This window comes from Gymnoscopelus microlampas (assembly GCF_963454915.1).
Source record: "Gymnoscopelus microlampas genome assembly, chromosome: 1".
In the NCBI taxonomy this organism is placed as follows: Eukaryota; Metazoa; Chordata; class Actinopteri; order Myctophiformes; family Myctophidae; genus Gymnoscopelus; species Gymnoscopelus microlampas.
The window spans coordinates 10,305,774-10,321,236 of NC_139962.1; the positions used below are offsets into that span (position 1 = coordinate 10,305,774).

The 15,463-nt window shown below is 38.6% G+C and overlaps 1 protein-coding gene across 3 annotated transcripts in view; it reads left to right on the forward strand.

Moving 5' to 3' along the window:
* Positions 1-13,066, forward strand: part of LOC311049318 (very-long-chain 3-oxoacyl-CoA reductase-B-like) — a 30,217-nt gene extending 17,151 nt beyond the window's left edge. The window contains exons 4-12 of one of the 3 annotated variants that reach the window (XR_014601188.1): positions 619-726; positions 2,624-2,688; positions 3,223-3,267; positions 5,326-5,360; positions 5,597-5,678; positions 6,785-6,850; positions 8,161-8,310; positions 10,261-11,514; positions 11,581-13,066. Coding sequence is in view for 1 of the 3 variants with exons in the window: in XM_084062867.1 (XP_083918993.1) it covers positions 619-726; positions 2,624-2,688; positions 3,223-3,267; positions 5,326-5,360; positions 5,597-5,678; positions 6,785-6,850; positions 8,161-8,310; positions 10,261-10,368 (659 nt within the window). In the remaining 2 variants the exon portion in view is untranslated. Of the gene's footprint in view, positions 1-618; positions 727-2,623; positions 2,689-3,222; positions 3,268-5,325; positions 5,361-5,596; positions 5,679-6,784; positions 6,851-8,160; positions 8,311-10,260 lie in introns of all 3 variants that reach the window. The other 2 variants (XR_014601189.1, XM_084062867.1) reach the window with 2 other exon arrangements.
* The last annotated feature ends 2,397 nt before the right edge of the window (positions 13,067-15,463 follow it).

The following is a 15,463-nucleotide window of genomic DNA, read 5'->3' on the forward strand; positions in this document are numbered from 1 at the left end:
ACATATATGTGAATCGATGGAGTGATGTTACATGACTTAACTGGTCAATTACAGTCTACTAATTAGGCGGGGGGCGATAACCTCTTCCATGTGATGCATACTGCAGTTGAGCTTTTGTTTCGTTTTGATTTCAAAGATTATCGTAATTCTTTTGGCTGTTAAAAGTTATGAGTGAATACAGTGTGTGATAAAACATTTTATAGTTTACATTGTAAACAATTACCATTGTTTTAGTGTCATGATTGACACATGGTTGTTCAAGGCGACTCCAAAAGAAAAACAAGAAGGGGAAACAAAGTGTTATATTATCTTTTAAATCTTATTGTTTTGCAAGGTAAACACATACATCAAATGCATAGAGACGGTGTATAGTGCCTCAATAAAACTAGGCTCCCAGGTAAACCAAGGACCTATAGCATCAGTCTAAAACAATATACTATCAATATACAACAATATACAATATACAATATACTATCAAAATAATGATCTGTACATTGAAACTATAGGATATACCAGGTTAAGAACTTAACCTAGCATCTGTCTAAATAACATTTCTCTCTTGTTTTGTCTCAACTTTTTCCTTTTTCTTTTGCCCCCCCCCGCCCCCCTCCCCTTCAGAGAGCAAATGTGGCGTCGAGACTAAAACCATCGCGGCAGACTTCAGTGCGACAAACATCTACTCCAAAATTGAAGAGGGCCTTGCAGGGCTGGAGATCGGTGTTCTGGGTAAGGCATCGGTGTTGATTTTGACAGCAGATTTTGATTTAGTTTTAGTCATAGTCTTTTGAATAGAATTCCATTTGAATTTTAGTCATATTTTAGTCATCTGAAATGTTTTAGTTTTAGTCTAGTTTTAGTCGACTAAATATCATAAGATTATACTCGACTAAATCTACAGTTGATTTAGTCGACTAAAATGTATTTTGGCAGTGCCTTGATGGCGTCGTAATGCCTGATTTCACACTTGGTTGCATGCTGAAAATGTCTCACAAGCTCAAAACTGTGACGTGTTGTGAGCTTGTAGATCTGCTATTTTCAGAGCGCAACACAGAGCGCAACCAAACATAAAATGACTTGTCTTTTAGTTCTACTGGATCTCTTCTCCACTAGATCCCTCACTAACATTTTAGTCTAGTTTTTATTTGTTGACAAAATTGTCAGTATGTTTAGTCTTAGTTTTAGTCATCATAGCTTAGTTTTCCTCGGTGAAAAAAGGTAGTCAACGAACATGTTTCGTCATAGTTTTAGTCAACGAAATCAACACTGGCTAAGCATCGGTGTTGGGCGAGTTACTTTGAAAGTTGAATTTAGTGGAACCCACCATGTGGTCCTAAGAGTCTCCCTCAACCTAAAGGCTGGTGACTGATGGTTCAGTTGAGTGAGGTGAGGAGCTCGGAGAACAACATGACACCAGGCAGTGTAGCCTATCACAGTGGTTCTCAACCCGTGGGTCGGGGGACCCCTAGGTGGTCCTGGACACATGACGTGACCAGAAGATATAAAGAAGAACATGCATCTGGTATCATTGTTGCACAGACGTTAGTCTTATCTGATAAAGTAGTTGATTGTCATGGTATCAATTAAGACCGGGAACGCATCTGTGTCATTTTAAGATTTCTTTGGCTATTCTAAAATAACAGATTTACAAGTTCATAGTGCGGCACCGAGTGCCATGCTATGAGCTTGTAGATCTGCTATCTTTTTGAAAAATTGTGGAAAATGTGTGCAAATGTTTTAAAGCGACATCCTTTAACTCCGATCTGTGCTTCTGGGGGTCCCTGGAACAACATATTTTGAGATGGAAAAGTTGGAGCACCACTGATATAGCAACATACTGTTAGGATTTAGAAAACATTTTTAGATATGTATTTGGCCGCGGACCCCCATCTCAAAAGATTTGAGTTACAAATGTTTGCTTTAAAAATATATATTCAAAGATTTGCACACATTTTCAAGATTAAAAAAAATAGCAGATCTACAAGCTATTTTTGTAGATCTATTTTTGTAGAGCTTGTAGATCTGCTATTTTTGAATCGCCAAAGAAATCTAAAATGACACAGATGCTTTCCCGGATCGAATGGCTTATCAGTATGTGGCGTGCTTAACGCAGATGAGAGTGATTCAACACATGTAGGGTACTGGGGTCAAGCAGATAAATGTCAGTCCATAATCATAATCATAACAAGTAGCGTTGAACGGGAAGAGTAGAACCGAGGTGCTACGTCCTCCCGGTGGGGGCTCCTCACTGGCAGGTGAACCAGTAGGGTTCAACAGCAGGGACAACACATGAATGTGTGAGTGGCATAATGAATACATTGGGAGAAAAAAGTGGTACAAATAACTGGCTGCTCTACATTAAAAAGAATAATGATTGTGTATGATTTATATTATTTACACAGAGAAGAAAACACTGTAAAAGTATATATTCCTCTGTTCTTTTCTTTTCTTTTTATCTCAAATGACCACAGCTAGATGGCCTAATTTAGCTCTTTGCTGTCATCTTAAGGCCATAGAGAGTAATAACACTTGATGCCAAGTGCTATGTTTTTCATTAATTTTGTATATTTTGTATAATCTAGTATCTTGAATGTCATGATGCTATAAGTTATCTTTGTGTCAACAGTGAATAATGTTGGAATCTCCTATTCCTATCCTGAATTCTTCCTCGATGTCCCGAATCTGACCACTGTAAGTTGGATTGAGTGTATTGTTGTCATTAATGTTTCATATTTACCGTACATGTGAAGAGCTTCATTCCAAAACAAAATCCCCTAAAAACAAACATATTTGTGCTTTTTTGTTTAAAATTGTGGGTGAAGCTGCTGCCTCTTGACCATGATATCCCACTATACAACAGCTACGGTCTCTTGTTGTGTATATCTCTAACACACACACACACATACACACACACACACACACACACACACACACACACACACACACACACACACACACACACACACACACACACACACACACACACCTCATACAAATACAATCCTGCAAAATATTTTCAGTGCCTTCTTATGACTTGTGTTAAATAGGAATCACAACATTGACATGCCACTCTTAATGAAATGCTCCAAAGCCAGATTTATGTTTTTTTTTACTACTAGTCTCTCTCTGCCTTTTTGAACTAGAGAGCTGTTCATCTCTAGCCTAGTGTGTCTATAAGAAGTGATGTGGTTTCATTTCATCTGCTGTTTCTGTTGTTTTCTCCAGTTCATCGACACCATGATCAACGTTAACATCACATCTGTGTGCCAGGTGAGTGCTCTGACTGCAGAGCAATACAATTTAGTTTAGTCCCCTTGTAACAAGGAATGTACAACAATTTAAAATGTTGCCACTATATAGCCACTTAACAGAGCAAATACAGTCCTCACTTTAGTCTACCGAAAAACCATGACCACGGCCAATCAGTAACCGTGGGTAAGCCGTGGGTTTGAACCAGGAACCTTTTGCCTGTACCTATGAGACACTCAGTGGTGTAAAGTAACTAAGTACATATATTCAAGTACTGAACTCTACTACAATTATACAACAACTTTAGTTACTAGTTACTTTGTAGATTTAGATTATTATTACAAAACGTACACTAACCATTTCAGCCCTATATTATATATGTCGGCCATTTTAAAATAGCCGATCGACAAGCTCACAATGTGTTGTGATGCGACGCGTTGTGAGCTTGTAGATCTATAAACTTGTGAAATGGGACATTCTGCACAATGAGTACTTTTACTTTTGGTACTTAAGATTTGTTTATTGACAGAGTACAAAGTACATCCATCCATTTTACATTTTATACAGCAAGAAAAGAAAAAAGACAATAGAAAACAAAAAGACAGAAAACAACCCTCCCTCCCAAACCCACCCCCCACCCCGGAATGGCACAATAAACATCATTGACTACAACAACCTTTGCAGTAACAGCAACTTACAACCTCAACCAAGAGGAGTTAATGAAAGCAAAACATCGAGAAAAGAGCCCCAAATTTTGTTATAGGTCTCGGGTTTTCTCCTTACATTGTACAGGATCTTCTCAGGAGTACAATCAGAGGAAAGTTCATTCAACCGATGCTTTTGTGATGGAGAATTTTCAGATTTCCAATTGACAAGGATAACTTTTTTCCCAGCCGTGCTGGCAAGTGAAACAAAATAGTTTTTGTGAAAGTTTACACAAATTAAACTGACATCACCCAATATCCAGATCCTGGGGTCAAACGGAATCTCAGATTCTATGACATCCGAAACAGTGGTTATAATGAACTTCCAAAAGTCAACCAAATATGAACAGTTCCAAAGCATATGAGTCAAATCACCCTCATTTATCTTGCACCTCTGGCACATGGCAGAAATATTTCCATCAATTTTATGTAACCTTAGTGGAGTGAAATAAGTCCTGTGAAAAATATTGAATTGCATTTGTCTATGCTTCGTGGAGACCAGGACTGTCTGAGCTCTTTCTAAGACGTTTCGCCAATCAACATCATCATACGTACATTCCAAATCAGCTTCCCATTTGCGTTTAAGGGAGAATTTATTATAGACCAAAAGATTCCTATTTAATATTGTATATGGAAGAGATTAACCCCTTGGTGGAGGAGATCAATGTGCTGAACATATGATCCTCCAGGGGTGATTTATTAGGGATAGACGGGAAATCTATACAGTTTCCTCTGACCCAGTGCCTGATTTGGAGATATTTGAAAAGATTATGATTTGGCAAGTCATACTTAGAAGATAATTGCTGAAAGCTTGAAAATATGTTATTACTATACAAGTCCCCGACAGTCCTGATCACTTTTGGTACTTTAAGTACATTTTTATACCTATACTTTAGTACTTTTACTCAAGTACATTTTGGATTCCGGACTTTTACTTGGAACAGAGTATTTCTACATTGCAGTATATTGATACTTTAAGTAAGTAAAACATGCGAGGACTTTTCCCACCACTGGAAACACTGTGGTACATACAGTATGTACTGTATATGTGTGTACATTCAGTACAAGTAAGACGCGCGAACGCTGGAAGCGAACGCAGCTCGAAAATATTGTGTATTTACGGACTTTGTGTGTGTGTGTTTGTGTTTGTGTTTTGACTGTAGCTGCACTCTGGCGCACTCTGTCGGCCGCACCCAGGCAGTGCACTGCACACACACAGACAGACACACACACACACACAAGCCGAGCAGACTTTCATAGTAAGCTCCACTTGGGCGGAGGCGCGCCTCCTTCCGCGTTCGCAACTATGTATGTAATCTCCTGCACTGCTACATTCATTGCTCATGATGTGCCTTTTCTCTCTGTCCTTTTCCAGATGACTCGTATCGTTCTGCCCCGAATGGTGGAGAGGTGAGTGTCCTTCATTCATGACGTTTTAATATCGTTGCTGTCGGGGCAGAAACCTCTTATCTCTTAACCTTTTTTTTCCTAAATGAATGCCCAACTTGATCATACTACGGCTTCACACAAAAGGATCCAAAATAGCAGATCTACAAGCTGTTTTTCCTCTTTATTTGACGATGGGTTCCCAGATTGCTATGAAAGTAATCGATCTCTTTCCTGATTGTTCCATGGTGTGTTTTCAGGAAGAAGGGAGCCATCCTCAACATCTCGTCTGGAAGCGGCATGTATCCAGTTCCTTTGCTTACCGTCTACTCTGCGTCTAAGGCAAGAACCTTCTGACTGACATAGAAGCATTCTTCTCATAGAGCTGTCTCCGCTTAAGACCGGGAAAGCATCTGTATCATTTTTTTAGATAGCAGATATACTAGCTCATAGCGCGGCACCGAGTGCCGCGCTATGAGCTTGTAGATGCGCCATTTTGTTTTAATCGTGAAAAGTTTGGCAAATCTGCACATTTGAACATTTTTAACTCAAATATTTGCTCCTGGGGGATTCTACAAATGTCTTCTAAATCCTAAGGGTTTTTCAAAGAAACGTATGTTGCTATAATATCAGTGGTTCTCGATCTTTTTCATGTCAAGGACCACCCAAAATGATATGTATTTGGCCGCCGACCAGTGTTAATTTTGTCGACTAAGACTAAAAGACTAAAAGACTAAGGTTTTGATATTTAGTCGACCAAGACTAAGGCTAAACAATTTCAGATGACTAAAATGGGACTAAGACTAAATGGTGTGTTATTCAAAAGACTAAGACTACATCAGAATTTGCTGTCAAAATGAACACTGCTGCTGACCCCCCATCTCAAAATATTTAGTTCCAGGGACCCCCCAGAAGCAAAGATTTGAGTTACTATTCGCTTTAAAACAATATATATATTCAAGGATTTGCAGACATTTTCACGATTTTTCAAAAATAGCAGATCTAACGCTATGAGATCTACAAGCTCATAGCGTTGTTGCTGAGCCTTCTGCTCTCCTCTCCTGGACAACAAATAGCAGATCAAAAAGCTCATAGCACGGCACTCGGTGCCGCGCTATGAGCTTGTAGATCTGCTATTTTTGAATAGCCAAAGAAATCTAAAAATGACACAGATAGGTTCCCGGTCTTAATGGATTACAAATATCTAAAAACAGAAAGGCCAAACAAACATGTTACAATAACACTGGTATTCTCCAACAAACAAAATAGTTCAGACTTCTAGTATTGATTGATTTGTGCATTATTTTGTGAATCATGTGGCATTAATTCATCATAAAATGTTTTAAAATGTTTTCTGCAAGACAGCGACAATAGGGTTGCATTTATGATTGTATTAACCTTGTGTTGGTTTGGATTTTATAGCGTGCTTTTTTATTTGTGTACTGTAGACATTTGTGGACTTCTTTTCACGAGGGCTTGACACTGAATACAAGAAGAAAGGCGTTATCATCCAGGTATGAGAAATAACTTTGAACATCTGGCTGTCTTGTGGTCCAGAATAATTGTTTTTTGGTCAATGCTAGGTAACTAAGCCTACATTTAAAAATATGTATATATATATATATATTTTGCATTTTTTCCCCCTCTATCAGCCACTATGTGTTTGACAACAGTTTTTTTTCTTTTTTTGATCTCTGAAGTTGCCTAGAATCCCTTTAACAACAGTGCTTAGTTCTATTATGAATTATTGAGAAACGGCTCGCATTCAGCAAGTGAATCCAGGAATATATACTAGTCTTTGTGTGTGTAAACCAGCTCAGTGGTTTTATGTCTGCCCTGAGTGCAGTGGTGGAAAAAGTACTCAAATTCTTTACTTAAAGGACAACTTTGTTTTTTTACAACCAAGGTTTATATTTTAGCTTGTAATTAAAGTAAATAAATGATGAGTGTAATTTTTTTTTCATTTACTGCTTTCTATAGTTTTAGCATTTTTTGCGATATTTTTGACAGTGGGCGGGGGCATTCTGTCCGGTGGCTAAATAGGCCTTTTTTACACAATAAAAAAGGTCCGGCTGTCTGAGATGGCCAGATGTGAGTTATTGGGGGCTAGAAGAGCTACTGTAAATAATAATAAAGAAAACGCCGGGTTAATGTGTTAAAAAAATACATATTTAGCCACCGGACAGAATGCCCCCGCCCACTGTGAAAACACTGTAAAAAAGATTGTGAAAATTGCTAAAACTATAGAAAGCAGTAAAATTAAAATTTTTAACACTCATCTTTTATTTACTTTAATTACAATCTAAAACATAAACATTGGTTGTAAAAAAACAAAGTTGTCCTTTAAGTAAAAGTACCAATACTGCAATATAAAAATACTCTGTTACAAGTAAAAGTCCAGAATTAAAAATGTACTTGAGTAAAAGTACAAAAGTATTGGCATCAAAATGTACTTAAAGTACCAAAAGTAAAAGTACTAAATATTTGAAAATAGTCGATCTACAAGTTGTGAGCTTGTAGATCTGCTATTTTCAAATAGCCTAGGTTTAAAATAGGTTCAAAGTGGTTAATGTATGTTTCATTATATCATAATTTATATCTGAAAAGTAACTAGTAACTAAAGTTTTCAAGTAAATGTAGTGGAGTAAAAGTACAATATTTGCCTCAGCGATGTAGTGGAGTAGAAGTAAAAGTATTGGAAATTGGAAATACTCAAGTAAAGTACAAATACCTCAAAATTGTAATTAAGTACAGTACATAAGTAAATGTACTTAGTTACTTTCCACCACTGAGTGCCCTATCTAACCCCCTTCTTCATCTGCAGAGTGTTATGCCGTTCTTCGTGGCCACCAAGCTGAGTAAAATCAGACGTCCCACGCTGGACAAGCCCAGTCCAGAGCGCTACGTGGCGGCAGAGCTCCGCACCGTGGGACTCCAGAGCCGGACCAACGGGTACCTGCCCCATGCCGTCATGGTGAGTACAGCAGTGGTGGAAAAAAGTACTACATTTTTTTTTAAAGTATCAATACTGCACTTTTACAAGTAAAAGTCTGGAATTCCAAATTTACTTGAGTAAAAGTACGAACGTATTGGTATCAAAATGTACTTAAAGTATCAAAAGTAAAAGTACTCGTTACGCAGACTGTCCCGTTTCACAGGTTTTCAAATGTGTAAAATTCATAAAAATCCTTTGAAAATAGCAGATCTACAAGCTCAAAATGCGTCGCATCATGACTCATTGTGAGCTTTAGATCAGCTATTTTCAAATGGCCGAAATGTATATATAGGGCTGAAGTGGACAATGTATTGTTTTGTAATAATAATCAAAACTCAAAACTGTACAGTAAAAAGTACAGCACTTGAGTAAATGTACTTAGTTACTTTACGCCACTGGAGTACAGTATGTTTGCGGCACGTTGTAACAACTTGCAGATTTGAGTCAGGAATATTTTAAATGTGTAAGAACCCTGTCAGTGAGAGGCTAATCTCTCAAGAACAGATTCTGCCCTGCGGTGGAATCTGTCGGAGGGGTTCGTCATAACGTGTGCGCATTGGCTACAAGTGGGCGTGCCTTCAGATCAGGAATGGAGGGTGGAGGGTGGATGGACATTCACGTGTCCATCCACCCTTCCCCCCTCGAAACTAGCCGAAACTAATTTAACAATAGTGTCCTCGGAGCAGACAAAACCACGGAAAGATATTGATATTTAAACTTGCTCTTTCATCATAGAAACAAGTGGGCTTATAACCAAAACCATCGGTGTTAGTGTTCCGTGTAGAAATATTGTTAGTGGGAATGAAAACATAGTCGCACCAACCGGAAGTGATGCGCTGAAGGCAGACATGAAACCGGAGTTTCCCTGCGCACTGGTCTTCCATTTTCCTCCCGCCAGACCCCACAGACAATATCAGAAAACAGAGGTCGCTGTTTTTCACTGCCCGTGCCGCATCGCCTGCCAGCTAGCCTCTCACTAGTCTCGCGTAGCCAGACCCCACAGAAAATGCGTACACGCGGTGTGATCCTGTGAAATTTCATGTCCGTGCTCATTACACACACACACACACACACACACACACACACACACACACACACACACACACACACACACACACACACACACACACACACACACACACACACACACACACACACACTTTGTGTGTGACACATGGAAACATATCGTCTCTGTCGGGTGGAACTCCAAATCTCCAAAACTTTTACTTTTCAGGATTCAAATTCAAAAGCATCAAAAGTAGCAGATCTACAAGCTCGAAACGCATCGCTTTGCGCCGTGTTTCGAGCTTGTAGATCTGCTACTTACGTAAAAACCCCAAAAGTTAGAATATGGAGATGAGAGGTTTCTGCCCGACAGCATCTATTCACACGAAGAGAGCAGTGCGACCCTGCGGATCCAAGCGGGTACGCAGCCATAGTTTCGTTCCCTGTGTCAAAAGCCCTTAACTACATGATATTTAAAATTCGCATGAGGTTGTCGCTTTTCCAAAAAATAATTCTGGGGATTCTACAAATGTCTTCTAAAAACTGTTTTTTTAAGAAAAAAAACGGATATTACTATAATATCAGTGGTTCTCAAACTTTTTTCATGTCAAGGTCCCCCCAGAACGATATGTATTTGTCCGTGGACCCCCCCCCCCCCCATCTCAAAATATTTAGTTCCAGGGACCCCCAAAAGCAAAAAAATTGAGTTAAAGATGTATATATATATATATATATATATATATATATATATATAATCAAAGATTTGCACACATTTTCAAGATTTTTTTTCAGAAATAGCAGATATACAAGCTTGTAGATCTGCTATTTTTTAATAGCCCAAATAAATCTGAAAATGACACACAGATGCGTTCACCGGATTGAATGGGTATAATAAACAAGGCTTTGTGTTCTTCCTCTAAACAGGGCTGGGTGACCACGGCTCTGCTTCCAGCCAATCTGGTCACCAGCTACGTGATGGGCCTCCACGTGTCCATGCGCGCACGCTACCTCAAGAAGCAGAAACAGGGTTAGAAGAAGACCCTCCGAGCAGCCGTTGACCACAAGGGGGACCGGACCGGACCAAACCAGACCAAACCATGGGAATGAATCATCCAGCTTTGTATCTTCATGGACCCAGAGCAGAACAGAAGCTTTAACCAAACACTTTGAACCCTCTCTAGCGTCCATATAACTCTAGTCCCAACTTTTCAGAAGGCGACAAAACCCAGTTTCCTGTTGCAGTTCATTTTCTCCATAGCTTCAGTGGTTCGGTTCTCAACCTGTGGGCCGTGAGGGTATTGCAAGAGGAACCCCCAAATAATTACCAATTTAATGATAATATAACATTAGCATTATTTAAAAAAAAGTCATGGTATTTCTTCTTTAAACCCTTGAAAAGTTCATTTTGATACTGCTAAATAGGAACTTAAAGTATACTATGTTGGTTCCACTGAACTCAATCAATTGATTGGTCATAGCATGCTCTGAAAATGCACGCCGCCGGGAACGCTTTTGAGATTTCCAAGCTGGCCCTGATGAAGAAAATGTTGAGAACCACTGCTGTAGCTTCTTCTGATTGGCTCGGCAGCTGGTTTGGACCATAAACATACTGTATATAGTTTTCGTAAATGAATGCCCTACTTGATCATACTACAGCGTCACACAAAAGTGTCTAATGTAGCAGATCTACAAGCTCGAAAACCTTGTTTTGGACATTATGAGGTTTACACCCGACAGAGAATTTGACACCTTCACATGTGCTTCCGGTTCAAATCTGCTGCTCAGCCAATCAAATGAAGCGATAGGGAAAATGAACAGGAAACCGGTATGCCATCTTCTGAAAATCCTGGACCACAGTTATGCACAGAGACTATTCTGGGGGGGGGGGGGCAACATTCGGTGAAATCGACAATTCTTACGGCAAAGATATTTAGTATAGAGCTAAAAGGGTCGGGCCGAGCAGAGCGCCCTGGGGGACTCCGGTCAACTAAGTATAGGGTTCAAGTTGAACACTCAAAGGGATCTGCTTTATGACACCGCGCACTGAAACTGTAAACTTCCAAGTAACCCACAATAAAACAACATAAAACACAGCTTTAAAGATGCAAGTCAATTATATGAATGGCCACATTGGGTTGGTTTAGGTGTGTGCGTGCGTCTGTGTGTGTGTGTAGGTGCGTGGGTGGGTATGTGTGTGTGTGTGTGTGTGTGTGTGTGTGTGTGTGTGTGTTTGCGTGCCGGTAGAACACTGGAGTTCTTTGATAGAAATTATTGTCGTTGATTCTTGGAACTGCCCTCTATTGGAGAGTTGCGTCAATACGGGGGCAGAAACGGCGCCATTCACGAAAACTCGAATTAGTGACAAACGCTCGTAGACTCGTAGAGTGCATTTGGTAAAGGTTCAGGCCTTTGTCACTATTCAACTCCTATTGGACTGGCCCGATGAAGTGAACCGAGGTGACGCAACTCCCCTTATATGGCTCTGGTTAAAAGTAATCAACCTGTTAACAAAGATTTTAATTGAGTCAACAGTGTTTTGTAAACTGGTCCAGGCATCACACTTGGTGGCAAATGGTACTTTTCATAATATATAATTTCTCCCTTGTGGGAGTAATGTTTGTCTTCTTCTTACAAATTACTCACACGACTACAATGTACAGCCTTCCTTTTGAATAACCATTAACCACATGAGCCCTAGTGTCCACATTCTTTAAAAAAAAAAAAAAGCATAATTGAAACAACAACAACATGAGGGGAACATGACCTGTCTTTACTTCTTCAAACAACATGGTCATAATCAAGCAAGCTATTATTTTGAAGTGATCATATGACATTTTTTAACCCATTAAGACCTGGAACTGTGTCATTTTGAGATTTGAGTTAAAAAGTCTTATTTTACACTTTGGGCTATTTAAAAATAGCAGATATACAAGCTCATAGCGCGGCACTGTGTGCAAATCTTTGAATATATATATTTTTAAAGCAAACATTTTTAACTCAAATCTTTGCTTCTGGGGGTCCCTGGAACAAAATATTTTGATGGGGTTCGGCGGCCAAATACATATAATTTTGGGGGTCCTTGACATGAAAAAGATTGAGCACCACTGATATAGAAACATACGTTTTTGAGAATACTGTTGGGATTTAGGAGACATGTAGAATCAGCTTCAGGTCTCAATGGGTTAACTTCCAGATATTTCAGTTTGAACGGTTTGTTTTTCTGTTTGGGTCCACGTTAACACACTATTGACACTACTATTCGCACTACTACTGTATATCGCTGTTAAGCAGAAACCTCATCTCCATATTCTTTTTATGTTTTTTTCCCCGTAAATTATGCCCCTACTTGATCATACTACAGCGTCACACAAAAGCATCAAAAGTAGCAGATCTACAAGCTCGGGTTTCGAGCTTGTAGATCTGCTACTTTTGCTACTTTTGAAGTTGAATCCTGAAAAGTCAGTTTTGGACATGTGAGGTTTCCACACGACAGACGATAGACTATTGATAGTACAGTGAATGATTTCAATATAACTTGAGGTGTTATTTTGTGTGTGTGCATATTTCGGTAGCGTATGATGATTTACACTGTCTGCTCAAATACTGTATATACTGTATATCATTACATTACATTACATTACAGTCATTTAACAGACAATATCGATATGAGTACTACGGTACTGATATGAAGCCTACAGTTTGTCATTCATCTCTTGTCGTGCAGCTTATCAATAAATATGCTTTTCAAATAATTACGTTTTCTATCTGTTTGTCACAAACCAATGCGTCTGTCTTATGTGCACTGTGTTTGATATTGAGCTCTAGCTATAAATGCTGACAGTTTGCAAAAAAGTACAGAGGTACAGTTATACAATAATGCTAAAAGGATAACTCAAACAGCCACCTATCCTGGCTAAATTAAGCCAGGATAGGTGTTAAAGCCAGGCTTTAGCTCTAATTCATCATTCGTGAAATAGGGCCCTGGGCCTGACGCAATCCTACCTTAGTTACCATGGCAATTTAGCTGTGAAGTTAGCCTGGTCCGGACCAGGCTAACAGCCAAGTTTAATTAATCCAGTGCCTTGTTCTGTGATATAGCTGTTAGTCCAATGACTCCAATCTTAAACCAATTACTTTTTCCACAGTTAATTAAACACATATGTTTGTATATGGACTCATTTTAAGGACCCTGCATTCAAATAAAATGAAATAAATACAATAAGATATAATCAATTTAATTATATTATCGAAATAGTGTGACCATGAATCATAATTGTTTCACAATGACTCATGTGATAATGTCATTGTCACTCTGTTAACACTATAGTTCATATTGTAGATGTTTGGTAATATATTAGTTTTTATTTTTTAGATTATAAAAAATGTCTCATGTTTAAGCCTAACAGAATTATATATTTATGGACTTGTGCATTTAATTTGTCGGCAATACTTTGCCGCGCTTTCTCCCTGGATCTATTTATTGCGGCCATTTTTCCTTTCTTGCTTATTATACATTTTACTTCCTCGTATTATTCCGGGAGACATCACATTTCTCTTTTGAGTCTTGAGTCAAGACAGAGGATCCCGGGGAGACATCAAATTTCTCTTTTGGGTCTTAAGTCCCAAGACTCAAGACCCAAAAGAGAAATTTGATGTCTCCTCGGGATCCTCGGTCTTGAATCAGAGACCCCCACTTTAACGTATGCTTTATGGCCACGGACCCCTAGGGACCACCTGGCCCAGGGACCCCCATCTGAAAATACTTAGTGCCAGGGACCCCCATAAGAGAAAAGTTATGTTAAGAAATTCAACATCATTCAAAATGTTCCAAACATTTTCAAGATGTTTCAAAACATTTAAAAAAAATATCAGATGTACAAGCTCGCTGCGCCGCCTCGAAGTGACGCGCTGTGAGCTTGTAGATCTGATATTTTTGAATAGCCAAAGTATAAAATATGGATAAAGTGGTTAAATGATTGTGATGCTGTATTTTAAATTGAATCGATTTTTTTTTTTTAAACATACTGGTTTTAAATAGACAATTTATTCAAATATGTAAATGATCTCATTAAATGTACACGATTCACATATGCAAAGTACAAAAGTATTCACATTGAAATATACTTAAGTGCTGAAAGTAAAAATAAAAGGATTCCCTCTGCTTGCAATGAGGGAACAGGGCGCATGCGCACGCAGCGACCGGCAGTGAGAGATATGTTTAATGTATGTAATATGTTTTGCTAACTCTTGCTGTAAACCTATTTGCCCTTTTGGGACATTAATAAAGTTAAACCTTGAAAGTAAAAGTACTCATTTTTCAGAATATCCCATTTCACACGTTTCCAAATGTGTAAAAATGCTTTGAAAAGAAAAAAAAAAACAGCAGATCTACAAGCTCACAAAGCGTTGTGAGCTTGTAGATTTCAAATAGCCTAAGTATACATAGGACTGTAGTGGTTAATGTACGTTTTGTAATAATATTAAAAATCTATAAAGTAACCAAAGTTTTCAAGTAATTGTAGTGAAGTAAAAGTACAATATTTGCCTCTGAGGTGTAGTGGAGTAGAAGTAAAAGTATTGGAAATACTCAAGTAAAGTACAAATAACTAAAAATTGTACTTAAGTACAGTACTTGAGTACATGTACTTAGTTACTTTACACCGCTGCTCTGCACAGGTGAAGATGATTTAGTGTTGACGAGTAAAAAGCAGTCTGTGGGGATCTATTCACTCTGCAGGATGAAGATCCGGTCAGAAAACGGAAATGGTTTGTCCATGTGACGTTTGGTTGAACGTGTTCAACGCACCGGATCCAGTAGGCGGTGCTTTAAACCGGATGTGAATACGGATTTAAAACAGACGCAGGCGCACTTCGGGCTCCGTTCCGTGAGCAGAAATTGGACTTCCGGTTTTCGAGCTAGCAGAAATAAGGTTTCCGGCTGCCTTCAAAATAAGATCGTGAATTTTTTATGTTTTTTAAAAGACACAAATCTATTTTAAAAATACATTTATGATGTATGCCTTTTAAATGGCTCATACTAAAACACTTCTAAGTGGCAAGTTTTTAAAAAAAAAGACAATTGTATTTAAAAAATACATTTATGATGTACAGTATGTCTTTTTAAATG